The sequence below is a fragment of the Pagrus pagrus genome (genome assembly GCF_965226575.1).
Source record: "Pagrus pagrus genome assembly, chromosome: 4".
Classification (NCBI taxonomy): Eukaryota; Metazoa; Chordata; class Actinopteri; order Spariformes; family Sparidae; genus Pagrus; species Pagrus pagrus.
This window is the reverse complement of record NC_140188.1, coordinates 1,463,339-1,491,255: the sequence shown is the minus strand read 5'-3', so window position 1 is coordinate 1,491,255 and position 27,917 is coordinate 1,463,339. Positions and strand designations below refer to the sequence as shown.

General features: G+C 45.9%; 2 protein-coding genes and 1 long non-coding RNA gene across 7 annotated transcripts; 1 reads left to right on the top strand and 2 right to left on the bottom strand.

Moving 5' to 3' along the window:
• Nucleotides 1-18: 18 nt before the first annotated feature.
• il15l (interleukin 15, like) lies at nt 19-11,951 on the bottom strand. 5 transcript variants are annotated; one of them, XM_084350221.1, is made up of 5 exons: nt 11,800-11,951; nt 6,787-7,204; nt 3,808-3,855; nt 2,662-2,790; nt 19-223 (listed from the first exon to the last, which is right to left on the bottom strand). In XM_084350221.1, the coding sequence occupies exons 2-5, from the start codon at nt 6,922-6,924 to the stop codon at nt 92-94; spliced, it is 447 nt and encodes a 148-aa protein (XP_084206347.1). In that variant the 5' UTR covers nt 6,925-7,204; nt 11,800-11,951; the 3' UTR covers nt 19-91. The 5 variants fall into 5 exon arrangements, with proteins under 5 accessions (XP_084206347.1, XP_084206346.1, XP_084206345.1 ...); XM_084350220.1 differs by lacking the exon at nt 11,800-11,951 and adding an exon at nt 7,302-7,921; XM_084350219.1 differs by lacking the exon at nt 11,800-11,951 and having other exon boundaries at nt 6,787-7,921.
• On the top strand, nt 3,662-26,120 carry LOC311255611. The gene is made up of 4 exons (XR_014622392.1): nt 3,662-3,872; nt 3,992-4,114; nt 6,329-6,433; nt 26,040-26,120. It is a non-coding gene; the product is annotated as an uncharacterized lncRNA (long non-coding RNA).
• Nucleotides 12,289-27,902, bottom strand: LOC311255587 (uncharacterized protein). The gene is made up of 7 exons (XM_084350187.1): nt 27,784-27,902; nt 26,317-26,460; nt 26,057-26,188; nt 22,863-24,708; nt 21,139-21,586; nt 19,971-20,729; nt 12,289-16,801 (listed from the first exon to the last, which is right to left on the bottom strand). The coding sequence occupies exons 4-7, from the start codon at nt 24,592-24,594 to the stop codon at nt 14,458-14,460; spliced, it is 5,283 nt and encodes a 1,760-aa protein (XP_084206313.1). The 5' UTR covers nt 24,595-24,708; nt 26,057-26,188; nt 26,317-26,460; nt 27,784-27,902; the 3' UTR covers nt 12,289-14,457.
• Nucleotides 27,903-27,917: the final 15 nt, after the last annotated feature.

The following is a 27,917-nucleotide window of genomic DNA, read 5'->3' as shown; positions in this document are numbered from 1 at the left end:
AATAAGATACCACTGAGATACTGCGACGTCATGCATTGTGTTTTATTTGTGCTCAGGTGATATGAAAAGTTCATGAAGAAGAAAACGGGCCTTAAAGTGTCTTTTGAGGGTCTTGTGTGCAGTGCAGAGAGTTCATCATCTGAAGAGTCTTCAGAAGATCTGCGAGGAACTTTCCTGCCGTTTCCTCCTTCTGGAGCTCACACTGAAGACACTCTGACTCCGACTGTGGAGGGACACAGAGAGAGAGACAAACTGTACGTTATTGGTCAAAGAAACATGAGGACAGAGTGGAAGAGTTGTTGACGTTGTCCCACGTTGACCTAAATCCTTTATAACCTCAGCTGGGACGTTGGAGCCGCTGGGCTGCGACATTAATGATCTGCCTTCAACAAGCGTGTGGCTGATGTTTAAACTTTACAGCCTGTTATCAACAGCCCGTTATCAACAGCCCGTTATTAACAGCCCGTTATCAACAGCCCGTTATCAACAGCCCGTTATTAACAGGCAGGAATGGAGACATGTCTTTCACTGGTGCATGTTTCGTATAAAAATATATATCATATCTCTGTTACATACGTTCCACTACTATTATCGTACTGCATTACTACATACCATCCTTACCGTTAATCACTACTACTGTTATCACTAGTAATCACATTTCCATGTGCATTTCATTATTATTGCTGTAATACCTCTTTATGTGCTTTCACTCCTGTCAACCATCGCTTATAATTGAATACATTGTGATCTCGTTGATCTGCTCTGTACATGCGACATCTATTGCACGTCTGTCCGTCCTGGGAGAGGGATCCCTCCTCTGTGGCTCTCCCTGAGGTTTCTTCCACATTTTTTTTTCCCTGTTAAAAGGGCTTTTTTTTTTGGGGCAAGTTTTTCCTCACTCGAATCGAGGGTCGAAGGACAGAGGGTGTCGCCTCTGTTCAGATTGTAAAGCCCTCTGAGGCAAACTGTGATTTGTGAATTTGGACTATACAAATACAATTTGATTTGATTTGATTTGATTTGATTTGATTAACAGCAGCGGACTTTGAGACCATCATGGAGTCTTTGGACCGCCGGGGCAGAATAAGAGCCGTGCTGATCCAGTTTGTTTTAAAGCTGCTCCTGGCTGATGTCCATTCACATGGAAAGGAAACGGAAAAAATGTGAAAGTGAAATCAGAGACTCGTTTCCACAGAGATCTGTCGCCACCACAACATCTGGGATCAATCTGTTGCAGTCGACTGGTCGACCGTGTTCTGAGCCGACCGAGTGCAGGACTGCAGCTGGACGAGGAGAGGTGGACTCACTCACTCTCGCTTCGGACCAGACCAAAACCTCGATTTTTTTCCAAAAATGTCGTCACCGGAGGCCTAAATCTCAGATTGATCCTCGCGAAGCTTCACACACACACAGATCCAGAGTGTGCAGAGGGAAACACAGAAACTAAAGCGTCTGGTGGTGCTGTGGAGCCGACAGCCAACAGCTGGATCCACGTGTGAGGAAGGAGGAAGGGAACGTCATCCACATCTGGCTTCAGGAAAGGAAACGTCTCCTCCTGTGTTGCATCACCGACTGTGATGCAGCAAGACTCATTGTTTTTCCCCTGAGGAGGATTGTGAAAGACGGAGTTGTGAGAGTTGTATTATTTCTCGAAACAAACGATCCATTCACCTTTTTTTCCTCTTATCGTTCCAAAGTGTACGTTTATATTAAGCTCTTGGAGAGACACGTGCTGACTCATGTCTCCTGTGGGGGGACAGTGACACTCAGGAAACAGCACTGAGTGGCTCAGATGAGATCCTGTTGACTGTGAGCTGTCGGGAGGACACGGGCCAACGAGGAGGTGGGACGACATGGTGGGCTTTATGAGCCGGAAATAATGAAGGCGAAGGATTCAGTGAAGACGTCTGTGTGTCAAAGACCAAGAACATCTTCCCTCTGTGAGCTGCAGCACGAGGATGTCTACAACCATCAGTGTCTGAAACCCTTCTTTCGTTCCTCCCTCGCTCTCAGTCGACTTGTCTGTTTTAATTCCTCCCTCGTGACGTCTTTTACTGCTTTCATTTATCTTTAATCTATTTATTGTCTCTCATTCCTTTTACTGCTCTTAATCGTTTTATCACTTCTTTATTCCTCCTCCGTCGTCTAATTGTCCCTTATTGTTTTTTATTCTATTTCTAATTTTGCATTTCTTTTTCTGTGATTCTGCTTTTTTAATCACTTTTATTCCTTTTACTTGTAATGTCATGTGTTTTATGTCCTCCTTCTCGTTTTAACCTCAGACCAGACTTCCTTCGGTTTTATTCTGTAATTACTGTCTTCATGAGTTTCATCGTCAAAGCACTTTGTAAACTCTAACAATAAAGTTTATTATATAATATAATTATTATACCAGTCAAATTCAGGATTAGTCCACTTTTCCGAACACACAGGACAGGATTGGGATTTACACCTGATCTGAGTTTTGAATGAATTAAATTACGACTTTATCATTAAAATGTATTAGAAATCGATGCATTCACCAGGCAGCGGTCGTGCCGTCCAAACAGAACCGTCTCCTGCTGGTTTCTGGTTCCAGTCCGGCTCTAATCGTAAAGTTTCACCATGAATTTCAAACACTGGACCAACTCAGACTGGGATTATCTCTTCCTCCCCTCTTACCTGTGTTAACCACCGTGCAAGCTTTCCAAGCATCCTGTCCAGTCTGGGATAGTGATAGCTGTCCCACTCTTCGATGAGGACTTTACTCTCATTAGCAAAACACAACATGGTGGAGCGGGGACATTTCTGCTGGAGAGAGACAAGGAGAGGGGGAGGAGGTTATAACCAGTGATGTCACGTATCAAACCAAGAACAAATGAGTCATTTTGTGTGGATTTCATTCGCACCTCATCCTTTCACAATGTTGTCTTATAGGGAATAAGTGTTTTTGGGCGTTTTTGTGTTACATCACCCTCAGCTGTCTGAGGCTCTCTACACATTTACACTCTCAGCTCCTGCTGGATAAATACAACCATAACAGAAATCTGTTAGCATGTTAGCATGTTAGCACGTCCTGCTCCCTCGTCTCAAAGTCTGTGGGTTTGTTGATGTGTTTTCAGTTCGTGTGTGAAATGAGGTGTGTGGTCACCACAGGCTGAACATATTCACACGTTTTGCTCTGCGACATAAAATCCATCATTAAATGTCCACAGTTTAATTATAAAGCTCTTCATGTGTTAAAAACGGTTAGCGGTTGCTAACACGTGTCTGAATGAGACTACAGAGGTTGTCGGGGACATTAAACGTCCTCACAGCGAACACGGAGACTCGTCTCCTCACTAGTCCGTCTTTACAGGCCCACTTTAGTTACACACTGTTCTCACTCTGACTTTACAACCTGTACACTGATCAGTTTATATAAACCTGGATAGTAATTGTGCAGTAAGACGCTCAGTGGTGGAGACGTTTAAGTCATGTGACCGTGATGTCGTCTGTTTGTAGCCTAGCATCAGCTGGCTGAGAGGATCTGTGCTTCCAGTTGTCAGTTAGATGGATGTGGACCACAGACAGACTCACACGGTGCAGATATCTGAAACAGCTTCTGGATCAGCTCACACATTTTCTGAATAATACGGTGACATGTTATGATGCAGTTCATTGTCTGAACTAAACATTTACATCTTGGTGACCACAAAGTGTGTTCCTCTGGCTGTCCTCTGCGTCTTCTTACACATGTCCTGCTTGTAAACTGTTGCTGCTCGGATGTCAGGATGAGATAAACAGATCAGAGAGTGATGACGGGGAGCTGTATAAAGAAGCTCATACCTTGAAGTGGTCGCTGGAGGGTGTGTACAGTTTGCAGTCGGAGCACATCTGAGGAGAAAGAGACGGTAAGCAGCTGTACGAGTGCACAGGTCTGTTAACTGCTCTCACTTTACAGCATTAACGTCACTCTGCCTCTCTGTCAGACGCCCTGTGGACCTGTTGTAAAACTCTTGTTATCCAACAGTCCAGAGGTTTCTGCAGAGAAGCAGCTGATCAGCTGTGAACGTCATCGTCGGGCGAGGACGTCCTCCAGGGCCGCAGTCACTGGAGGGTCGCCTTCATAATAGGAGTTATGTCAACAAGCAGCGTAAGTCTCCAAAAGGATTTGTGCACAAAGATCATGAAAAATTAGCAGCTTGCACTCCAAAGCATGAAATATATGTATGACAGGTGCAGGAAGTGGCAGGAACCAACAATCACATCACAACTGCAGCAAAGACACAAACTGAAATGTGTTGAAATAAAAGATCAAGATCTGTTTGATCATCAGGATGTCGACTCGATCGATCGATCATCATCATCATCTCACACAAAATATCATTTATATCTTCGCTCTTCATATCTCAGAAATCTTCTTTGAGGGCGAAACAAATACTTTAAGTTTCTTTGAATTCTGTCCTGCCTCTGATTTCAGGTTCGCTTCAGTCGTTACTGCACGTTTACAATAAGCTGAAGGAGCCGCGGCGAGTGTCGCACGTACGTTTCTGCAAAAACCACAGATAAGTTAAAACTTCACGTGTCTGAACAGTTTGTATTCTCTCCTCACGACGCTGAGCTGACGCTCTGCTCAGGTTTGGGAGGAAAAACATCAAGTTTTGGTCAAAAATTCCTGGAAACTGTCTCGACGTCTCCTGAAACGTGTGAACTGGTGTCACGCCTGTAACATTCAGATTACACGTACTGATGTGGAGGCGACCAGCGTTTCGAGGCAGCGTTTCAACATCTGTTGACGGATATGCTTAATGAGACGTTTCCAGCCGTGTTAGTGGCGACAGAAGCAGGTCATTTAAACCGGAACAAGATGTTTTTGTGCCTTAAAGCACAGCGACAGTTTGTCTTCACTGTACAGACCGTGAAGCCCACTGAGGAGCTGTGATTTGCTGCACGTTTAAAAATAAAAAAAACATTTTTGTGTCCTTTCCTGATGTGATCGGGAAGTTCGGATGATCCCACATCAGCAGATGAAACTCTCCTCGACCCAGTAGGACTTTGTGTGTTACTGTTCTCAGGAAGTGAGGACCACCACATCCGTCTCTGTCTCGTCTCCTATTGTGATTTTTTGCAGTGAGAAGAATAATTAAGGCATCAGACTGAGTGTAAGAGGATTTTCAGCGGATGACTTAAAGGAAAAGTTGATTTTTGAGTCTCATTACGAACAAACTGAGACTCTGGGATCGAAAGTGTCAGTTCAGAAGAGTGTCAGTTCTGATTCTACCTTTAAGTTTAAATTCATTTTTTTAGCAGATTTAAAAGAGTTCACGATCAAATCCAGAGATGTCTCAGGTGTCTGTCCTGTACCTGAGTGTCTCTGAGACTTTCCCTCTCTACACCTGAACACAAACACCTGAACTTTCTCCTCCTCACAGCTTCAAACAGCCTCGTTACTTTAGTTTGATGCATTTGAGGTGAATTACGGATTATTGTTATTTGGCGTCATCGCACGCCGCCTTCCCAACATCACGAGACTGATGTCGACCTATCAGAGCACATCACGCACGGCAGACGCAGCGAGACGAGACAAAGACGTGTAAGACTCCACCTGCTCCTCCAGCTGTTAGATCACTCGGCTTGAAGAGCTCAGAAGAAGTTAATCTTTGATCAGATAGTTCATCATTCAAACCAGGATTTTTACTCGCTTTACACTAAAGTCAACAGAAAGTCTCCTTAAAAAAACGCTCAATTCTGAGAGTTGCTGCGTTCAGACACCTCTTATAAACTCTGAAACTCTGTCCACAACACATCCTAATTATCTGGACCTACTTTTTAATCCAGCAAAAGTTGAACATTAATATATTAACCTCTGTCTGCAGGGACCCTGCGGCCCTCTGCCTGGATGTCTTATTGTCTCACTCTGTTGCTGCTCGGGACGCTTACCTGGCCCAACATGTGGCTATTTGACGTCCTGCGAATGAGACTCAACAATCAACTTTTCATACAAACAGGACCTTTGAAAACGATTAAAACCAGATCAGATCTGAAGCTCGGCGTCGTCACAACATACATTTTAAATCGGACCTGAAGAAACGTGAAGGTGCAACGTTCTGCAGAAACGTAGATTTGGTGATCGGGTACAGACAGTAAAGCACGGAGGTGTTTGTGGATCAGGAACTGACAGTGATTCAGGTTGTAACAGGTTTACACTTTTTGATTATTATTATTATTATTATTATTATTATTATTATTATTATCATGAAAAGCACAATAACCAACCTCAACATTTATTTTGATTATTTCTCTCAATCAGAGCAGATTATAATATTATTTGATCTGAATCTTGAATTTCTTGCTCGTTGCTTCACAGGTTCGATGTTGGAGAAACTTTTCTCGTCCTTCTTTTAGTTCCCACCCGTCCGTCTTCACGTGTCACGAGCTGTTTGACGTGCAGGTGCAGCGATACACCTCTCAGGTATTTCACAACCCGACACCCTCTGCTCTACTTTATTGTTACAACCTCTTGCCAGATGTGTGTTGCAACCAAACATGTTTTGTTGTATAAGTCATCTTCCATAAAGAAGATAAGACGATAATAAAAGATGGCTGCACCTGTAATCGTGTGTCATTTTGAGATAAGACGCCGAAAATGAGCCCAACTGAGAAGCTCAATAAAAGCTTCATCTTCAGAAGTGGAGCTGGCTCACAGATAACTGGAGAACAGCTCCATACTAAAGAGTTAAACCATGTTTGAAAACCTGCAGCAGCTCCTGATTCAACACCTTAACTTATAGATTTGTCAGTGAGAAGGAAGAAGACGAGTCATACCGAGTCGGGGTCACTGTCGATGAGGGTTTGGACGATTTTGAAGACGTCTTTGCCGCAGATCTTCGATTGCGACGTCAGGGCGAGCAGACAGAACAAACACAGATGCACACTGGCCAGAGGTAGCCTCCCTCTCAGCATGGCACGGGCAGCAAAACCATCATCTGTGTCACATTATCCTCTGCAGGCTCAGACTGCTACATCTTCATGGAGATCTTCAGGCCTTAAAGTTCAGATCAGTCACAGCTGGGAGAGTTTGTAAACAAGTCCATGTTAGAAGATCCAGATGTTTCTATAATCCTGCCAGAAGTCAGTGTGAATCCCAGGCCAGCTGAGGAAATCTGGACGGCGTGGCGCTTCCTCAGCCTCCAGCGAGTGTTGAGGAGCCCTCGAGCAAGGCGCCAGATTCCTTGTGAAGTAGCTGGATTGAAACAGAGAGCAGAGATCAGGAGAGAAGATGATTTAAAGTTTTTTATCTGGAGCTTATTTCTGGTACCGAGGACGACATCCTGACTCACTCCGTCAGTTAATCCCCCAGATGGAAAAATACAAAAACTAAAAACATGAAGCCAAATTAGAAAAAACAGCTGAAGTCTGAAAACCATCCAGAACCAAACTCCATCAGAGAAACAGGCAGCTTATCTCGCTGTTGTCTCTTCGGTTCACCGGAAAAAAGTCTCCCGGAGCAGCTGGAGGGCAGTGAATCTGTGGGCCGAGGAGGAGAGCGAGCAGAAAGTTTCCCTCCATGAGCAGCTGATCTTCTGCCGCCGTCCGTCTCCACGTGGTGTTTCAGTGTCTGTGCTGCGTGGAGGGACTTTCACCTCCGAGCTCCTCTCCCCTCTGACACTTTCCTCTCACTCGCACTCCTATTTTCACTTTCTTACTCCTCCCACTGCTCGGATAAGATCCCTCTCAGCTCCCACCTCTTCTGTCAGGAGTTTTTATCCCTCCAGCTCCTCCCTGCTCATTTTCTGCTCGAGTAGTTTCCCTGTCACAAAGCCTGCAGGGAGTGAACTTACATAAATCATTTCATGGCAGAGGAAATTTTGGGAGAGGCACAGCTGGCTGAGGAACAGGAGAAACACTTGGTGGGTTTGATATGGTTGTCTTTTACAAACACGCCTGCTGAACCAGCTCCATAAAGGTTATTTTAACAGAGACAGTCTGTGTAACCCAGACTCCAGATGTATGATTCACATTCTCGATAAAAGTCCCATTTAGTTGTTGCAGAACAGGGGAGGATACCCGACGGGTTTAAAGTACCTTCACCTGATATTCTGTGATCCTCGACCTAAAGTGCCAACCACAGACAGACCTTTGTTTCTGCTCGAGTCAAATGTATTTCTGTAGCAGGTTTAAAACAGAGCAAATCCAGAGACGACCTGAGTATCGCTGTGACTTTCCCTCTCTACATCTGAACTCTCATACTCTGAGTTCATGTCAGAGCCTGTACTCGATTACTTTTACTGGAGTAAAGAAGCTGAATCAGCACTTCTACTTTTACCAGAGTCTGTTTGTACACAAGTACCTGAAGGTCTCCTGGAGGACAGACTGTGTGGCCATCTTGTATTCACAACCACTCTCTGCTGCTCTCTCTCTCTCTTTCACTCGCTCAACCACACACTCATTCATATTTTTCTCAGAAACCACTGCAGCTGTTCACAAGCCTCAGCTCGCCTCGCTGCGAGTCTTCGGTGTGAACGGGGTTTCAAACCTCCAGGGATCTCCACAGGTCGCCTGGCAGCGCCGCGCTGATCGTAGATAATTACAGCTGCTCCCGGGGCCTTAATTCATCTCCACCAATCAGACCAAACATCACACCAGCCACTCAAACTACTATCAGCTCCACCTTCAAGTTGTGTCTCCATCTGCAGAGAGTTTCCAGGTGTCCAGATGACTTTTCCACTGTATGTCAGAAATGCAACGCCCTAGAGCCCACAACAGCCAACGTGCAGTTTGTATCAGTTTCTGAGCCAGAGTTTAAATAGTTTGATGAGTTTTGCTCTTTGAACAGGCTGTTTGTCCGCCTCAGCTGTTTTCTATCTGCACAAAGTTTGTGTAAATAAGGAAAACAAAGAGCCATAACGAGTTGGTTTTGTTTAATTGAGGTATTTTGAGGTCACAAAATGGCGTATTTAAATGTAAATTGTTAATTCTCAGTGATATTGTTATTAAATTTGAACTTGGGCCATGTCAGACTTCATGATGTGGACCCAGTGTGTTTTATAGGGGCAGCTGCAGCTCATCTACAGGCCGATGTTTGCATTAGAAAAGAAAAATAATGAAATAATTCAGTCTTCAAACTCCGACAACACTGAAGACACCTTATTTAATCTATGTTTAGGATAGATATGAGGCCTGGGAACAGACGGACAAACAGGACAGAACGTGGAGGCCGAATGGTTCTCGTGGGAAAAAATTGGATCTGGTGCTGGAAGTGTCAGTTTCTGATGAAACACATGCCGGGTCACTGCTGGAAAATGAGCAAATATCTGAATATTGGACCACACAGTGTTGGAAAGTAGCACAAGTCCAACAGGGTCCAGATCAACTCCCCCTGTGCACATTATTAGCATAGTCGCAGTAATATCGGTTTCATGTGCAGCGTAGGAGGCGAGTGTGTGAGAGGTTTGCAGGTTGTTGTAAGTTGAACTGCTCCTGACGACCACAAAAACCTCTCTGCTGTCATTTTCTGACACTGCGAACAATTAAAAGTTTTTGGTGACGTCATATTTTGACGTCCAGGTTACGTTCTGTCGCAGGCAAATCTTTCACGTCGGGACTGTTTTTTAACGTGAGCGGGACGTGCTGATTGGACGTTCAGACGACGGTCAAACACCGTCTCAATATTTACTGATGTAGCTTCCATGAAGCGTTGAAAGAGGCAGAGGAACATACAGTGGAAAAGTCATCTGGACACCTGGAAACTCTGCAGGTGGAGACACAACTTAACCTGTTGTTATTATTGAACTGCAGGAGTTTGTACACACACTGCCGGGTCTGACCCGGGCTTCAGCCAGTGTCGAGGAGCTTTTGAGTTTTCCACGGATTAAACAAACGAGACATAACATGTTGATTTGTTCAGTTCAACCGGCTGCAGTTTCATATTTACCACACAGACGTGAACGTGGAACCGATCCATCATATCACACTGTGAAGAAACGGATCGAGTGTCTAACTTTTCCCTGAGCATGTGACACAGGAATCTGATATCTGATCTGGATCAGGAAAAAACTCATGTTAACACAAGCACACCTGCGACACAGCATCAAATCAGAATGTGATCAGACCGGATCCTCCACCTCAGCAGGGTGTCGGGTTCCCACTGAGATCAAACGCAGCACGACACCGACCGGATAATAAACGAGCCGTCACTGAGCTGCGTCAGTTATACATCATTAGACGTATAACTGACGCTTAAAGAGACGCCATCGACAGAGACAGGAGCCAAATATCATAAAGTTAATTATATGGTTAGCTAATGTTATGAGAGACAAGTCATTTATTGATCCAGTTGAACTGGGTCATCAATCACACGATGTTTGTCAGTTTGTTGTATTAAAGTCAAACCTCATGTAGTTTTGTGTTGAAGCGCTCAGTGAACTACATCGTCTCATCAGCACCAGAACCAGCACCAACATGGAGCCAACTGGGTCAGAAAAGCTCGTAAACAAGATGAACATCACAATAAATCTGCTCATACTGACAACTGCAGTTCTGGTTCTGGTTCAGTTCTGTGAGCTGCTGATATACAGGAGCAGCTCGACGATGTTTCAGTGAGGAGACGACGTCACTAACGACTCTGTCGGCGACGTCACAGTCTGATGACAGACAAACATCATGTGTGAGATTCAAACAGGATCAATACATCATCTGTCTCTGCATCACTACAGACAGAGATCTGATCAATAAGGTCCATGAGGGGAACAGGAAGGGGCGGGGCTTCAGCTCTGTGTCTGTTTTCTCACTAATGTTATGTAATGATGATCGAGGCTGCTTCATCACTGTCACTCTTGGCTGCTCACAGACACTAAATTTAGGAGACTTGCTTTCAGTTTCAGTCCAAACACTGGTGAACTTGACACAGTTGCACCTAAAGGTCAGTTTAAGACTCTGATTTTGTTTGAATGTTTTTAACGACGTGCTGTCCTGTGTGGTTGTCTGCCATTTAAATTGTATGCACCTCAGCTTTCTTTGTGTTTTGTCATGTTGCTTCTTATCTGTTATCATGTTTATGTAACGTTCTGTTTATTCGCTCTGTGATTATGTTTGCTGTTTCGAGATTTAAATCAAGGTTGAATGAAAGTTGCGGTTTTGGCGAGAGTTCAACGAGACGACGTCGCTAACGACATTGTCGGCCGTGTCGTCTTTATAATGACGTATTTTCACAGTCTGATATTTCATTAGTTTGACGACAAACTGACACTTTATCGACTTGGAAAATTCTCTTTTCAACTGACAAATATTAAATTATCATTCAATTAAATTATTTCTCTCTCTTCATTCACGACCAGACAGTTTTTCTGAATAAGGTCCCATGAGGGGAAACAGGAAGCTCTCTAATCTGACTCATCAACCCCCGACCTCACAATCCAAGATGGCTGCTCTGCACTGTGTAGAATATCCTGTTTGTTAGCACATCTGTCTCACTTGTGTCTCATTAAAGGTCACACTGAAAACATTTAAAACAATACATCCACAGAGCTTTTAGAAAAGGTGCAGAGTCGCTGTGGTGAGTTTTTATGGTTTTATGTGACTAAACTGAGCCGGTGAACCAGGTGAGCTTCACACCTGTCGAACACCAGCATGTTAGCATTAGCTCAAGGCGTCGCAGCTGCTACTACTGCTATGTAGTACTTTGTGTTGGCGCTACACCGCTGCCTGCTGCCATCATCATCCTGTGTATCTAAAATCATCTGAATTTATAAAGCAGCCTCATCTGTTAGCGTGTCTGCTGGGAGTAAATCACTGACTCAACGTTCTCATCAGACTTTAGAAATAAAGACGAGCGGTTACCTTTGTGTGAGGACAGCTGCAGAGTGGACGCAGGCCGGCAGAATGAATAACAGCAGGTGGAGACTGAAGGTCAGAGTCCACTGTCAGCTGTGAACCAAAACTGAAAGCGAGCCACGCTTATCAGTTAGAATAAATACCTGCCTAACTGATAAGTTCACAGTGCACTGCAGGCCACTCTGCTGCAGGAGGCGACAGCGCAGTCTGACACGTCTCTGACGCTACATTCCTCTCTAACGCCGCTCATTGTCTGCCAGGAGTTATTGATTGTCCAATGTTTGTGACTCACAGGTTCAGTATGCAAATGTGTGACTGCGGTGATTCCTTGCGGTCTGCAGATAAACCTGGTGGGCGTGGTGTGAGTCACGGGTGGAGATAAAACAAATGATAACAGGTAAACAAACTAATTAGAAATACCCTCAGAGAACAAATGAAAAACAACGCTGTGGTCACAGCTCAGTGAGGAAATTAAAAAGCATGAGTCGCTGCACGTTGATTTTGCACCACATACCTTTATTTTCCAAACATCTCACTGACTCTATGAAGGTTACTGGATGAAGATTTACTTAATATTTCCCTTTTCACCACCTCCCCAACACAATAAGCTCTCTCCGGTTTGTCACCAGCGCCCTGCAGATACCACATGTAACAGAAACCAACATCACTCGACTTCCAGATGTTTACTGACACTTTACAGCCTCGTATAGATTTATTGTTTGAGGGGAGACACGACATGGAAATAGGTTTTATCACCATGACACTTCCCTGGCTGTTTACTCACAGTCAGACATTTTCACTGGAGGAATTTATCACTCTCGTCAACAGCCATTTCCTCCATAAACAGTTCAACAATATAAATCAGTCTGTGAATGATAAATGAACAAATCTTTCTGTAGAAACCTTAAAAACTGCAACGTTTCCTGCTCAGAGTCTGAGAAACAACTCGTTTTAAAGATAAGATTCAGACATCTTTAGACCAAAATGGTCAATTTACCTTATTACTCACAATCGAGACAATTTTGTTTTGTATTACAAGTTTTCAGAATGTTTATGTTTACATATGCAAAATGAGCATTATCATATATATATATATATTTTTTTTTTTCATGAATTTATGGAACAGAAATGTGAACACTGTCTGATGTTGTTGACACATAAGAGGGATTATGGATCTCTTTTCAAACAAACACCTCAGTATCGTCAATCAAACAGCTGACGTCTCAGGATCTGCTGTGTGGAGGGATAACGGCGTCTGCTGTTCAGTGCAGTGTCAGCGGTCGCAGGTTTTTGCCATTTAGTTACTATTCAATGATGGAAGACTTTGTTTTGGACTAAATATGTGACTGAAGTGGACATTTGGTGACAGGAGACCGTTTTTGTTGCACTTTTTATGTAGCATCCATGTAAACAATTAAGCGGGAACCTGTAACATGACGACAGCAAAAAATCTGTGACACCGAAAAATAAAAGCCTCATGCATCAGAGAGTGTCGTCCAATACGACCTGTCGTCCTGTCAGGGTTTTCTGAAGGACGCTGACAACAGGAGAGAGTTGAGCCAGCTGAAGTACAACAAACACTGGAAACACACACAGATATTATCTTGGTCTGAAGTTAAAGGACAACCTCCCAGACACGTCATATCACACACACACACACACACGCACACACACACACACACACACACACACACACACACACACACACACACACACACACACACACACAAGAGCTGAGGACACTGTGCAAAATACCGACATTACTTTAAGGATAATAAGTGCCAAAGAGAATAAGACTAACTTCATAAATAAACAATAAAATTTTAAAAAACGAATAATAAAAACAGTTAAAAATGAAGATTATTAATAACCACAGTTATCACCGACCTTAAACACTGACCTCAGGCAGCCAGGCATCCATGTTCGATCAACAGAATATTAAGAAAAACAGAGAAACAACAAAAATAATAACAATAATAATAATAATAATATTACATTATTAACTGGGATTGCATACAGCACTGGTTGGATGCTGGACCTTCAGCGTGTTCGGTGTTTGCAGGATTAAAAGTGGACGTACTGCAGCTCATGAAATGCTAAAAAGTTACTGATCTAACAGGATTTTTACAAAAGTGTCTCACATGAAAACGTTCCTCCACAGAAAGAGTCCAGAGAGGAACGACTTCCGATCGCATCCATCGCATCCGGCTGTGGACATTCAGGGTTTCATCCAGCGAGATCACAGCAAAGTGACTCATTTCCATTTATACCAAATTTCTTTTTACTTTTTTTTTTTACAATATTAGGACTTTTCCATCTGCATCCATTCAAAGTCATTAGCCCAGGTTGAAAAGTCCGAGGCACGCGCAGGTCGAATGTTCAGTCTTGAAAGGTGTCGTTCTTGGGTACGAGGCTTTTCCAGGAGCCACCAAGACTGAATTTGTAGTCTGATCCCAAACACATCGCATCACACCAATGGGCGTGTCTTCAAATCAGAAACAGCGACATTCATCATGTCCCTCAGATTTGTTTCCCAAGTTGAAGATTTGAGAAATATCATTTTCATCACGGCGGACTCATCGTGGTTCACGAGCCGCTCGAACCGAGTCTTTTCTAATGCCTTTTATCTTTCTGTCATCTTCTCTCTTCCTTTCACAGCCAGTTCTAAGAAGGAAGAGGGGAAGGGAGGTGCGAGAGTCCGTTGATGCTCACTCTCCTCGTCACCTGCCCCGGTACTGGTCCTCCAGCGACAGCTCCAACTCCACCCTGCAGGGTTTGGGTCAGGCTGACTTGGGCAGTGCTGAAGGAAGTTATTCGGCCACTTCCGGCAATCTTGAGGTTGACCGTGGTGGCGTAACTGGTCTTCTGGTTCCCCTGTTTGGTTGGAGATGCGTGGCCAAAGGGTAGTGGTGATGAGCTCGAGGGCAAGGGGGAAGGGACTGAGGGCATCGGTGGTGTCATGGTGGCAATTTGGACCTGAGGCTGTGGTTGAACTTGGGATTGGTAGTTGTGGTGCTGGTAGGGGACGGGTGGAGGGGAGGTCATGCCTGAGGAGGCGAGAAGCACGCATGAGGTGGAGTGGTTTTGATCACTGGAGGGCCGGGCAACGTAGGCGCAGATCAGCTGGCTACGACAGTTACCATCCTCTAGCTCCGGGTCTCCCCAGTCTGTCTGGGTGTCTGATGGCGTAGGAGAGGAGGTGATGATGGTGGAAGAAGCACTTGCTTCGAGGCTATCAGTTCCGTTATATTTGTTTGAAAGCTCTCGCACATCAGGCCAGGGCACGCTGGTGAAATGCTGCCCGCCAAGGGTGCCCTTCCCTGGTGTGAGCCTGCTCGGAGAGAGTGGGGACTGAAGCCCGGCTCGAGGGCTGAGGCAGGATGGCGAGCTGCTGTATGAGGACCAACCACTCCTTGGACTGGTCGGGCAGGACTCTTGCTGGTCAAATGACCCTCGGCCACTACCGCTAAAACCAAGGGACCTGCGGCTGCTTTCTGCCCAGGAGCGGCGCAGTCCACTTGGGTTGCTTCGGGCTGGGCTAGAGGGTGTTTCTGCCAGGGTGGAGGAAAAAGACCTGCGGAGGGTTTGAGACATTTGGGATGCAGAAGGCGAGGAGGCTCGGGAACTACGCAGTGAGACCGAAGATGACGTGGGGAAAGAGGCATGCTCCAGTGTTGGTGAGCCCAATGAGGAAGCAAAGGACGGAGAGGGAGAGGAGGGAGCAAATCGAGGGTTTCTAGGTTGAGGCACTGCAACGTTATTGGTCCAAACATTCACTGACACGCCGATCGGAGGCGGGGAAAGGATCCGAGGGCTCGGACATAAGGAGGACTGCCCTAATGCCGAACTTGCTGAAGAAGCCCTGGGTAGCTCCAAAGTGAGTCCAAGTGGGTTATGGGAACTTGTGCCTCCGACCCGTGTGCTCCGGGGGTGGGGGGGTTTGTTCGCCATGGGGGAGGAGTAGTTATGTTGAGGAGGTGGGGAGCAGAGTCGAGTAAACGAGGCCGGGGTCGGGGAGGGGGACGGGGACTGAACTCGTGAGCTGGGTTCGGATGCGGAAAAAGGCCGAGCCACGCGGTTGTGGGAGCCCGACCAGAGAGGATCATGGGTTTGTTGCATCACTGTGGCGTTAGTGCTACCATTAGCGAGCGCCGCCTTTTGTGGACTCACTGACCAACCGCCATTACTGACGCCACGGTTAATGCTACAGCTCATGGCAGCTAAGGTATTGTTGTTGTTATTGTTGTTTGCATTATGTGAGGAGCCAGTTTTGGAGTGAAGGAATGAGGGCCGAGGTGACGGGGAGGGGGAGTGAGGATGATGACTCACAGTTGGGGAGGGGGAGCGTTGGGTGAGAGAGGGAGGGGGGGACTGCATGAGAGACGGAGAAGGGCAAGAGGACCAGAGAGAGGTCGGCGGACATCTTGGACGTTGGTAGCCATCTTTAGAGCACCCCAGCTGGGCATGTGCAGGCGTGCTGGAGCCCTGCTGACCGGGAGGGAGTTTAGGTGAAGGAGAGCGCTGTCGGAGGTCAGAGGAGGGGCTCTGGCTTGTGGGCGGGGCTTGTTGCAAGGCAGTGTTCTTTCTCGCGATGCTCTGACTGATGGACTGGCTGATGCAGGAGGCTGCTAACGATCTGGAGAACGCAGAGGAAGAAGCGGTGGGGGAGGAGCATGGGGGAGAGCGGAGAGAGGAAGATGGCGTTGGAGAGAAATAGGGAGGAGCCCTGGAGGCAGAGCTCAGGGAGGTGTCTTCAGCAGATACAGGGGTGGGAGAGGATGCTGGAACGATCCTGAACGGTGAGGAGGGAGGGGGAGCTCTGACAGGGGAAGGGTTGCGCTGTCTTAGGTTTGGTCTGAAGGCTGAGGGGGCCGTGGCCAGGTCTGCGTCCCGACCAGGGCTGACGATAGCTGGGTAAGGTCTTTCCAAGGAGTGTCTGGAAGATGGACGGCTGCCTGAAGGGAGGCCCGTCGGGGATCGTGGACTCTGCTGGTCCGGTTCCCTGGAACTGACAGAGAAGCACAGATTACAAAAGAGAACAGGAGACAGTTTACTAGACTGTTTTGTTTAGACTGAAGATTACCATTTAAACTTGCGATAAAGTCTAAGTTAACACTTTACATTAAGGATCTTGTACTGTTAGTTAATAGGTTATAAGGACCTATAAGGACTGGGAATCGAATCCAGGCTGCTACAGTTAAGACTTGAATCATGGGGTGTGCTATCTACCAGGAGAGCTACCATCCATTTTAAATAATTGCACTCATGGATGTGGGCAGTAGGGGTGCTGAGAGGCTGCAGCACCCCTTAAAATGAGACACTACAATAACCATCAATTTATAAAAATTTAAAAAAGCATGATGCAGATTTGCAACAGAGGAAGAGAGAGAGGGAGACAGGCAAAAAAGAGGGAGCTGAGAATATGGAAAGAAGTGTCTACATGTACATCACTGAACGGACATGATGGATTTTATACAAAGACAGAGAGAAGTTCATGTAGAACATTTGCCGAATTTACAAGTAGGAACAAATAATGAAGAATCTGTCAGAGACAGAGTTTCACAAAGTTTATAAAGTGTCTCCAACTCAACAACTCACTAAACTGAGACATTTGTTAAGGGAGTCTGGGGACAAAGAAGTAGCCTATACTGGTTACTGCTTAGTGTATTTGTAAAACTTGACAACAAACTGACACTTTTTAACATGAAAAAGAACGACTAATTGTATAACATTTAATGCCGGATTTACAAGAAGGCCCAAATAATGAAGAATTTGTCAGAGACAGCGTTTCACATCGTTCATAATGTCTCTCCTAACTCAACAACTCACTAAACTGAGCAATTTTTAAAGGGAGTCTGGGGACTTTCTCTTTCACTTTTGTTTGTCCATGATGTGCATGTTCATTGTTACATAGATTGAAGGGACGGAACGATCAACGATTTTATCATTATCAATAAGAAGAAAAGATAGAAATGTTCGTATCATCCTGTGTTGAGACTTTATTTTTCTGAAAAACTTCCAAACATCCCTCTAAAACCTGCTGGTCGTCACTCTGCCTGCAACTTTAGATCAATTGACTGGAAACAGATCAAGAACAACATCTGTCCAAAAAATGTCTTCAAAATTAAATACTTTTAAAATTATTATTGTATTAAAGACAGACATTACTCTGTCCATTGATCAAATACTGATGTTGAAGTTGAGCACTTAAATACTTCACATCCCCGGTTTAGTCTCTTTGAGTGATGGGATGTGTTTTTGGTTGCAGCTGCACCCAAAAAAGCTTTTTTGCGATTTAAGGAGAAGCTTTCAGTTCGATCGTGTTGCATTTAATCTCATGTTATGTCTGCCTCATGGCTGACTCCTGAACATCTTACCAAATACCACTTTAATGATACATCTAAAGTTGCAGCCTCAGTTTGGACCCCAGGTTAGATTTCAGTGGACGGATAAGAAACAATCAGGGAATGTTGCCAGAAAACCAGAGTTCTGGGATTTTGGTTTCCAGCACCAGAATGATTAATGGTCAGGAGGAGAAGAAGAAGACACGATCTTGTGTCGAGCCAGGACGAAGCTGAGAATTCAGTGGGAGTTTGATCGGGAAAAAAGAGATAAGGATCTGCGTTTCAGTAATTTCTGATGCTGCCCGGATGAGTGAGGCCCAGGTGGTTCACAGGAACTCTCTCCTCCTACAAAGGGTTCATTTCCACCATGACAAAGGATTCACGATGTTGAGCAACGGGGGAGAAGAGAGTGAGCTGGAACAATGAACTCTGGTTGTCGTCCTTTAAAAGAGACAGACTGGTGAGGTAATATATGTCTGTCATCTCCACTATTGTTGCTCTTCGCTGGGTTCATGACACGAGTATCATTGACATCAAATTAAATATTTAAGAGTTTCCCTTTTTCTATCCGCTACACCCACATGAGCTCAGAGAGATTATGGCTCCCACTGGGTGAAAGTTAATGAGCATTAGTTTACACTCAGTTTTACTGACTGTTGTAAATGTATTATTATTTCTTCATAACCCTAAACGACTCCTTACTTGCTGAATTTGCAACACCTGAAGTAGCTGGAGACTTGACTTAAAACGATAATGGCTGCTACTTTGTCAGAGCCTTCGTTGAGCTTTTTGGCCTCTGTGAGTAAACATCTGTTAAAGGGAGGCAGTTCTGGAGAGATTGTCGAGTCTCAGACACGTCTGGGGCGAATTAGTCTGAGATTCTGACCCTCAATGATAACGATAAACAGACCCTCAATAAAAATAGATAAGAATGAAAAATGTAGAGTTTGGTGTCCGTGAGTGAACGCTGCTGAAGTGGAGATTCCTGCTCAGAGTCTGGGAACAAAACTCCCACTGAGCATCTCCAAAAGACGTGAATTCATCTTCCATCACGACCTTGAAGAGACGTCCAGGGGAAAAACCAGAAAGAAAAGTTTCCATGATGTCTTTTTTAATCGACTATTTGACGTTCACTGTTGATGTCCAAGCGACGTCTGTGCAGGGTTCAAAATCAAAGTTTTCACGCTGTAATCTTACTTGTGTTTTGGACTTCAGTTAGAGACGTCTAAAGAACTTCCTGTTCACGTTTTGGGAGGTTTTGAACCCTGAACCCAAACCTCAGTAGCCTGCATGAGCCACGCGCTTCACCTGGAGAGCTACTCATCAGCTTCGTCTCCTTCGTCAGTATAAACCTGATCCTAAACCCTGACTTCAGCATGACCCTAAAACCTCACCTGCTTTTCATTTAAAGCGCCAGACAAAGCAAAAGTAACACTTAGTGATCCAAATGAAGTGTGGCCCAGTTCTGTGCCCATTCTCTCCGGAGCAGACCTGCTTTAATTCACATTTGTTCCCCTTTTATGTCTTTGTGAAAAGCAAAATGTTTAATATAGAAAGTTTCATTTCTTCAGACTGTGATTTGATTGGTTTTGTGATAAAAAGTAAGCAAAAGATTAAACAGGTCGAGTTTTCTGGGAGCACGAGCCTCAGGACTGGTACCAAAAAAACAAATCACCGCTAACAAAGCAGCTCCGCTAGTTCAGCTACAAACACGTTTCATTTCCTCTTCACAATAAAAGCCCCTCGTTATTTAGTCATTTTAAAGCTTTTATTGTGAAGCAGCATCAAAGGAAACATTGTTCAGCTCTCAGTCTTCACGTGTCTCAGACTCACCTGTGTTCACACAGAGAGGTGTGATGGTCGTCCCTGGTGTGAGCCGGAGCCCGTTTCCCCGTCGCGGTGGGCAGGTCCGGAGGCCTCTGGCTGGTGAATGTTGGCAGGACGTCGACAGACTGCGCAGATGGAGGGCGTGTTTGGGTCAGATTTGGTTCGGCCCATGACCTTTGACCTGGTGCTCTTGCTTTGTGATCCTCTGGGGTTTCTGTTACTACCTGTGAGGGGTCAAAGGTCAGTCCTCCTGGGGTTCTGTAATGAGCCGGCTCCTCTGTGAAGATCACAGCTGATCCTTGCAGAATCATCCTGGTTTGTGACGACGACTCCTTCACCTCGTTCTTCGTCTCGTTTGATTTCGTCAGCTCATCTTTCTCTCTCTGGGTTTTGGCGCCTTCCTCCACCTGGAGTGTTCCCGTGTGGGCCTCGTCTCCCGCCAGCTGTGGGTGAGACACCGTGGATCGGCGGTCCTCTGCTGGATCCTGGTTCTGTGTCGATGCTACAGTCGCTACCAGCTCCCCTGGGGACGCCTCTCCATCCACGAGTCCTGAGCAAACCAAGTATTCAGGCCTCTGCACGTCCTGATTATAAGTACGTCCTGCGGAAGATTCGTCTTCTGGTTCGAGTTTATCTTGAATCTCATCTCCGTCTTTGGAGCCTTCACTCGGTGGCTCGCTGTGAGCGGAGAGGTTTGGAGAATGTGCCCGCTGGGTCGAGTCTGCTCTGATCGGTTGGACCGGGCATCCATCAGTCAGCGCCGACCTGCAGAGAACCAGGAGGAGAATCAAACAACAACTTCCCATCATCCTGTCACACTCGAGCCGGACCAACACAGGACTTCGGTCCTGATGCTGATAACAATATTCACAGTTGATGAAAACCTGATGGTTGAAACATGTCGGCCCTTTTAATGATTTACCCACAGTTGTATCTATATTCGTCCTATTTACCGTAGCAGGGACATTTCCACTGGATAAGAACCTGATCGTATGGTAACTCTGTGATGCAAAAGAAGTTATGGCTTCAGAAACATTTAGGTTTGGATCGCTGTGTGTTGGACAGTTCTGGCCTTCATGTCACCAATTCATTCCTGATGACGTACACCTCGTCGGGCGTTATCCTTCACTTATTTTGCAGCTTTCACAGATTTCTATCAATACTTTTCACTCACCTCTCTCTTTTCTCTGCCTCCTCAGTATCTGGATAAACCTCCCTGGGTTGATTCGAGGCTTCATCTCTCCCTGTGGAGGAGGTCGAGCTGTAGTCCCTGATCTCGCTGGTCGAAGTCGAGCTGGAGCTGGAGCTCTGATCTCGAAGTTGCGCTCCGAGGCGATGCCCGGATGCTTCAGCAGCATCAGAGGAGATGTAGCCGGGGTTGTAGCTGTTAGCCAGGACCGTGGATGGATTTCCCCCAGGTGTGGTGGAGGTCTGGGAGTTATCACCTGAGCTACAGTCCACACTGGAGTCTCTTTCTTTGGTCAAGGCAGAGATGAAGTCTCTGGGCCTGGAGAGGGTGAATCCATTCGTCTGGTGTTGACAGGCCGGCGTCAGCTGCTCTTTGACCAACACATGACCAAACAGCAGAGGGTCACAGGGGGCCAGCACTTCCTCCTGGAAGTCTAGAGGAGGAAGAAAATAGAAAGAAATAGATCAGAAATAAATAACAGTTATCAGCGATGTAGCAGGATGGCTCTATGAACCTGTTTGTGCCCCTTTACATACGAAAATAGATCCGTCCATCTCAAAGGATGTGACTGTAACTGCACACACATTTCACCTGACAAATGCCAGTTCGGCATAAAATCAAACCCGGTTGAAACTCGTGCAGCAGACCGGATCAACAAAAACGGGAAAGCTACCCAACCCTACAACAGACATGGCGACGGTGGAGGAGGTTGTGATCATGAGCGTGCTGACCTCTTCACCCCAACGGAAGTTTATTTGATTCGTCTTATTTTCGGGGAAAGTTTGTCTAAAACAATGCTCTTATTGTTTGTATGGATTCAACAAACGAGATTTAACACTTTTGTCACGCTGGAGCAGGGAAGGTCGACCCAAACGCATGAGGAGAAGAGCTACAGATTCAAGACTTGTTTAGAAACGTGGATTTAGACCCTCTAACTGCCTCTTTTGGTCGAATTTAGGGTTTAAGGACGGAGGATGTTGTTCACTGTACTGACTGTAATAAATTAAATTCTCATTAAATGGGAAGGAGGGTGACTTCCACCAAACATGGTCACCTTTTATGAATTAGTTTAAATAAAACCAGAAATCCCCAGGATCAGCTGGCCGTCCTCTTTGATCACAATGATTATACTGACACCGACACTCATCCAGCCCTCTCGCATATCATTTACAAAAACCTAGAAAACACACGTACAACAAAACTAGGATGACAGGACCATGACTCTGGACTGATTCCCGTATTTCCAGTGTTCATTCTATGCTAAGCTAACCAGGCTGCTGGCGTTAACTTAATGTTTACCATGAAGGCTGACGGTTGTATGGATCTCCTTATCGAACCCTCAGGAACAATGAAATCACCTACTTTGTTTAAGAGTTGGAACAAACCGCTCGAATGTTTTCAGGCTTGATATTTGTTTTGTGAGAATTCTCTTCACTCACATCACCACTGAGAGAAGTTGACGATGATAGTCATTTTGGATGTACCATCAAACTTCTGCGTTCGCTCGAACTATCGACTACACTGACCCCAACGATTTATGGTGGCACTGCTCCGTTTTAGAAAACTTCAGACAAATCTGACAAAGTGTGACAGAGGGATTGAAATCTGAGCACAGATGAACCTCAGTACAAGTGGAAATATGAGCGGCTGGTCTGACGGACCAGCGACAGACCGTCGTGAGGCCCAGATGAACTTAATAAAGAACCTACCATCCCTCAGGCTCGCTGCTCTCCTGGTCGTGGCCTCCTCGTGGATCGTTTGATCCTCCTGGCTCATGGCCTGGCTGTAAATCTTGGTTTGAGCCAACATCTGGCTTTTTATTTGGATCTTCGTTTGCTGCCTCGTTTGTGTCACCGTTTGGCTCTGAACTTTGGCCTCTGAGTGAGTCTGAGTTCTGTATTTGGTCGGATCCGATTGACTGATGGTTTCCTTTTGGTTCTGTGTAGTTGAGGTCTGTATTTGAGTCAGACTTTTAGTTTGAGTCTGAGCTGAGGGTCCCGACAGTCTACCTGAGCCCCATGATGGGTTCCGAACAGCGCCGGCCCGTTTCTGATGCAGTGGGACCTTCATGGTGCTGGCTTTGGTGCTGTACATCTGGGCCAGCGTTTGGACTTTACTCAGAATCCGCTCTGAGTTCTCCATCAGCAGAGGGTCCTGCACTGGACCGGCCTCAAATAACACAATACCAGCTACGTCCGATCCCATGCTCTCAAACAAGGCCCGGTTCGCTGTGACGATTCTGGAGTGGTGGGACCATCGACCCACTTTGATCTGACTGGGAAGACTCTCAATGTTCCTGCTGGTCTTAGCCAGGTCTCTGTGTTTGGTTCTAGCCCAAGAGGACTGAGTTTGGGTTTCTGTTTTTGGGTCTGAAGGTGGCTGAGGTTTAGGGGGTTCTTTGCAGCTTCCATTCAGTTCTGCTGGACCAGCTTGGTTTGGCTCATGCCCATTCATAACAGTTTGGTTTCCGGTGCTGGTTCTGGTTGTTTCATCTGTGCACTTCAGCCCAGCAGCCACAACACTTGTTTCCTCCTTCTGGTTTTCCTCCAGTTGTCCTTCGCAGACCTTCCCATCGTCGTCCTGTATCTCAGCCTCTTCTCCAACAGGGTTTGGGTTCGGCTGCAGAATCAGATCCTCCTGGTTTGGGGTCTTCGTATCCTGCGTGACGTCAGAGATCGGTGACGTGACGGCATCAGCGTCCAGAGAGCTGATTGGTTTATCTGCCGGTCCATCTTTCTCTGCGCTTGCTGAGAGTGGAGTCGGAGGAGAGACTGGACCGGCAGGTGGACCGGGCTCAGTCGCTTCACTTGTTTCATCCTTTGACGGCTCACCCTCTGGCTCCCCCTGGTGTCCCCCCACATCGAAGCGTGACACTGACTCCTTCACCAGGCCAGATGGGATTTGAGAGAAACTGTTTCTCCGTCTTGATGCCGCTTCTTCTCCCTGCTCCTCTTCCTCCCCTGCCTCGTCCTCCTCGGCCTCGGCGGCTGCCTCGTAGTAGCTCCTGATCTTCTCGATGATCTTCTTGTCACGTTTGGTGAGGTGCGAGCCTCTCGCGAGCGGCTGCCGTCTGTGGGCGGGTTGAAGAAGCTCTGGATTTGGAGAGGAGGTGCTGGTCTCAGTGTTCGCCTCACTGCTGTTCTCTCCTCCTTCGTCTGCCGACACGGGGGGATGAAGATCTGATGTTAGGGCAGAGATGATGCTCTCTCCTTCTTCTTCATCCCTTGTTTTCATCTCCTCTTGCTCTTCTTCAACCGCTCCTCCTTCAGCCTCTCCATCTGCCATCACTCCCTTTTCTACCTGACTTGTTGCATCTGGAGTTTCTTTGACTTTATCTGCAGTTGTCTCATCTTCAAATACATTTTCCTCTCCACAGTCACCGGTCAGACTTTGGAGGATGCTGCCATTCTCCATCTCTGCCCTTTCCTGCTCCTGCTGCATTGTGGGGCTTTGCTCTGGGCTGGAGGGGGAGGCGACCGGGGGCAGCGGGCAGGTGAAGTTGGTCTGGTCGGGTGGAGGTTGACTGTCTTTGGGCCGATCGTAGGCCCGATCCTCCTGGAAGAAAACACAACAGAGTTTTGAAATGACTCTACTATAAAGCTGATTGCAGAAAAAGGTTGTGACACTGTGTGAAATGTGAAACAGATGCAATGTTTAACAAGTAAACAGTTTTATGGGGTGTTCCTGAGCCCATAGCGGAGAACATTGCTTCATCCTTGCGTGGGAACGACTTAGCCTTTTGAGGAAAAAGGCCATTTTCATCCTCAAAAGGCTTAGTTTGATATTATAAAAATAAAGCTCTAAGAGTTCATCAGTCCTTTGTTCAGACCTTCAGCTTGTTTAGAAACGTGGATTTAGACCCTCTAACTGCCTCTTTTGGTCGAACTGAGGGTTTAAGGACGGAGGATGTTGTTCACTGTACTGACTGTGAAGCCCGCTGAGGCAATGTGGTTGTTATTTTCGAGTACATAAAAAAAGTGGATTGTCTGCCACCACTGAGATTAATGCTGCTTAACTGGAAGCAGGCGACCCCCCTCAGGCAAACTGGATGAGAGAAGTTAAGATGCATTTAGATCTGAAGACCATTAAATTCTCATTAAAGGGGAAGGAGGGTGACTTCCAGCAAACATGGTCACCTTTTATGAATTAGTTTAAATAAAACCAGAAGCTGAAATCCCCAGGATCAGCTGTCCGTCCTCTTTGACCACAGTGATTATACTGACACCGACACTCATCCTCCCCTCTCGCATTTCATTCATGTACTTTTTTACTTTTCATTTTAGTATCATTTTCACCTTTTTCACTTTTGTCCTCACTGGATGTTTTATTCTTTGTGTTTCTGTCACTGAAGACGAACATCCTGAGAAGACGTCAATTTAACGTTTTTGACGACATTTTCAGACTTTTCAACGTTCACTGTTGAACCTTGGGATATTTGCCTTCCTGATGAAGGTTGGATGACTGAAACATGGTACTTAATTAAAGCTGATGAACAGCTCCTGGTGAAGTGCAGGCTTCATGCAGGCTACTGAGGTTTGGGTTTAAGGTTCAAATCCTCCCTGTAGTTTTTGCTGCATGAAGTAAAATTTAGCCGTGTCCTCAGAGTCGTTAAAGACGTGTGAGCTCTGAGCTTCAGAGTCGTTAGGAGCACTTGTGGGTTGTTGACCCAACCGGCCTTCATTCATTCCTTTGTGTGGGTCAATGACTCACAAGTGGTCCTAACGAGTCTGAGGACTCTCCCACACAGAGAAAACGTTCCTAAATCTCTTCTTGTTTTTACTCTGATAGACTTAATATGTTTACTTGTGAAATGTTCCCGCTCTGTCGGCAGATCATTTATCTTGTTTTAAATGAACATTTATTGCTTTATTCTCTTGTTTTTGCAGCTGACTCTGTCTCTCACCGTTGAGTCGGCGTGGATGGCGGTGAGTCCCTCCCGGGCTCGGCTCTGGTTGATGAACTCCAGGATCTCTTCTGTGATGGACAGGGTGGGAGGAGGGCTGAGGGGGGTCAGCTCCTCATCTTCATCTTCCTCCTCGTCCAAACAGAAAACACAACATCATCAGTGTGAACAAGTCTTTTAAATAAATGTTTCACTTTCAGATTGAGTCCAATTTTCTGTGTAAACCAGCGTTATCTAATCCTTATTCATCAGTCAGCTACCTCCTCCTCCTGGTTAGTCCGCAGCGTCAGGCCCGGTCCGGGTCTCTCGGCCTCCACCTCGATGACGGAGGATGCGAGCGTGCTGCTGCTGCCCGCTGAGCCCAGACTGTCGGCCTGGCACAGCTCGCCCTCGCTGCCCGCCTGCTGCACAAACAACATCCAGCCACACAGTCGGCATGAGAACAGTCTGAATCTGCAGTCAACTGGCTCCAGTCCATTTTTTACTTGTGAGCTGGCGCTGTATCACTGGACTTTACCACCTCAGTGAAGCTTTGTATATTTTCCTTGCACAACATCTTGTTTCAGCAGAACAAACAGCACATTAACGCAGATTATTATGTAAATTCAGAGTATTTACAGCCTCGGCAACTGAAAACTATCGATATTTGATGCCAGGTCTGATTCCACATGGGTATAACATTTTAAATTTTTATTAAAAGATAAATATAACAAGGCTGTAACGTGACATGACAACAAGGCGTGACTTTTCTTTTCTTGGCTAGTTGCAGCAAACATTAAATATGACGCTGTTTCAGAAACATAATGTGTGCACTCGCTGTCGGAGAGAAGCGAGGGCGAGGAGGCAGCTACGGGAGTGTCGATGATGCACAAAGTATTCAAATCCTTTCAAATATTCAGAATCGTTGTGTATCAACACAGCACCAGAGACATGCTGACCGAAGCTCAGCGTGTTAGTTTCTACGTGCTTTTATCAGTTAATGAAGGCATTTTTCTGAAGAAATGGATGAATCACTGATTAAAGATCAGTTTCTAGTCGGAAACATTCAGAAAAGAAATTAATTTCTGCTGAAAAACACAATCAGCTGTTCACATGACATTAAACATGTAAAGTTTACATTAAAGTTTTTAATTAACCACATTATGAGAAAGTTGTTTCACATGTAAATCACTCGTGACCTTTGAAGTCAGATCACTTTATCTTTAAAGCACCTGGAAGAATATCCGAGTACCTCCTGTTGTCTTTACTAGAAATCAAGCTGCAGGAGGTCTCATGAGTGACTACACCTGAGAACACCTGAGAACACCTGAGAACGCCTGAGAACACCTGAGAACACCTGCTCTCGCACACTGTTGGGAGCTCGGCAGGTTCAGGCCTGGTTTGTTCTTGGAGAACACCAGGTGCCGTCTCAGTCAGTGATGATGGAAAGATAAGATTTGTTTTGGGATTAAAAAAACACTCCTGATGAGCTTCCTTGTTTAATGTGATGCCTGTCACCACGGCTGAATGCACGGCTCGCACACTGTTTCCCACTGGAGATGAGAACATCTCCAGGGGTTAGGGTTAGGGTCGGCGGCTCGATTCCTGAACCCTGCAAGTCTACATGTCCAAGTGCCCTCGGGCGAGCGAGATACTGAAGCCCAGTTTGAGTGAATGCTGACTTGCGTTGTGAAGCTTTGAGCAGTTGCTTGATAAACACAGTTTTTGACGTCACATGTTTGTCTCACCTTCAAAGCTGCAGGATTCACCGGGCGGAGGAGGGAGCAGAGAGGACGAAGAGCGTGACAGATGAGGAGATGGATGAGAGCAGAGACACAGCTGTAATCAGGATGATACTGATATCTGACAGGCACTTAATAAC

Bases quoted from the DNA above. Each gene is read 5' to 3' on its own strand.
- il15l (XM_084350221.1), bottom strand. From the start codon at position 6,924: ATGCTGAGAGGGAGGCTACCTCTGGCCAGTGTGCATCTGTGTTTGTTC. The intron at 3,856-6,786 runs GTATGACTCGTC...CTTTCTCCTCAG, and splicing joins TCGACAGTGACCCCGACTCG to ATGTGCTCCGACTGCAAACT. The intron at 2,791-3,807 runs GTATGAGCTTCT...GTCTCTCTCCAG, and splicing joins CCTCCAGCGACCACTTCAAG to CAGAAATGTCCCCGCTCCAC.
- LOC311255587 (XM_084350187.1), bottom strand. From the start codon at position 24,594: ATGCAGCAGGAGCAGGAAAGGGCAGAGATGGAGAATGGCAGCATCCTC. The intron at 21,587-22,862 runs GTAGGTTCTTTA...TTCCTCCTCTAG, and splicing joins AGCAGCGAGCCTGAGGGATG to ACTTCCAGGAGGAAGTGCTG. The intron at 20,730-21,138 runs GTGAGTGAAAAG...GGTTCTCTGCAG, and splicing joins GAGGCAGAGAAAAGAGAGAG to GTCGGCGCTGACTGATGGAT.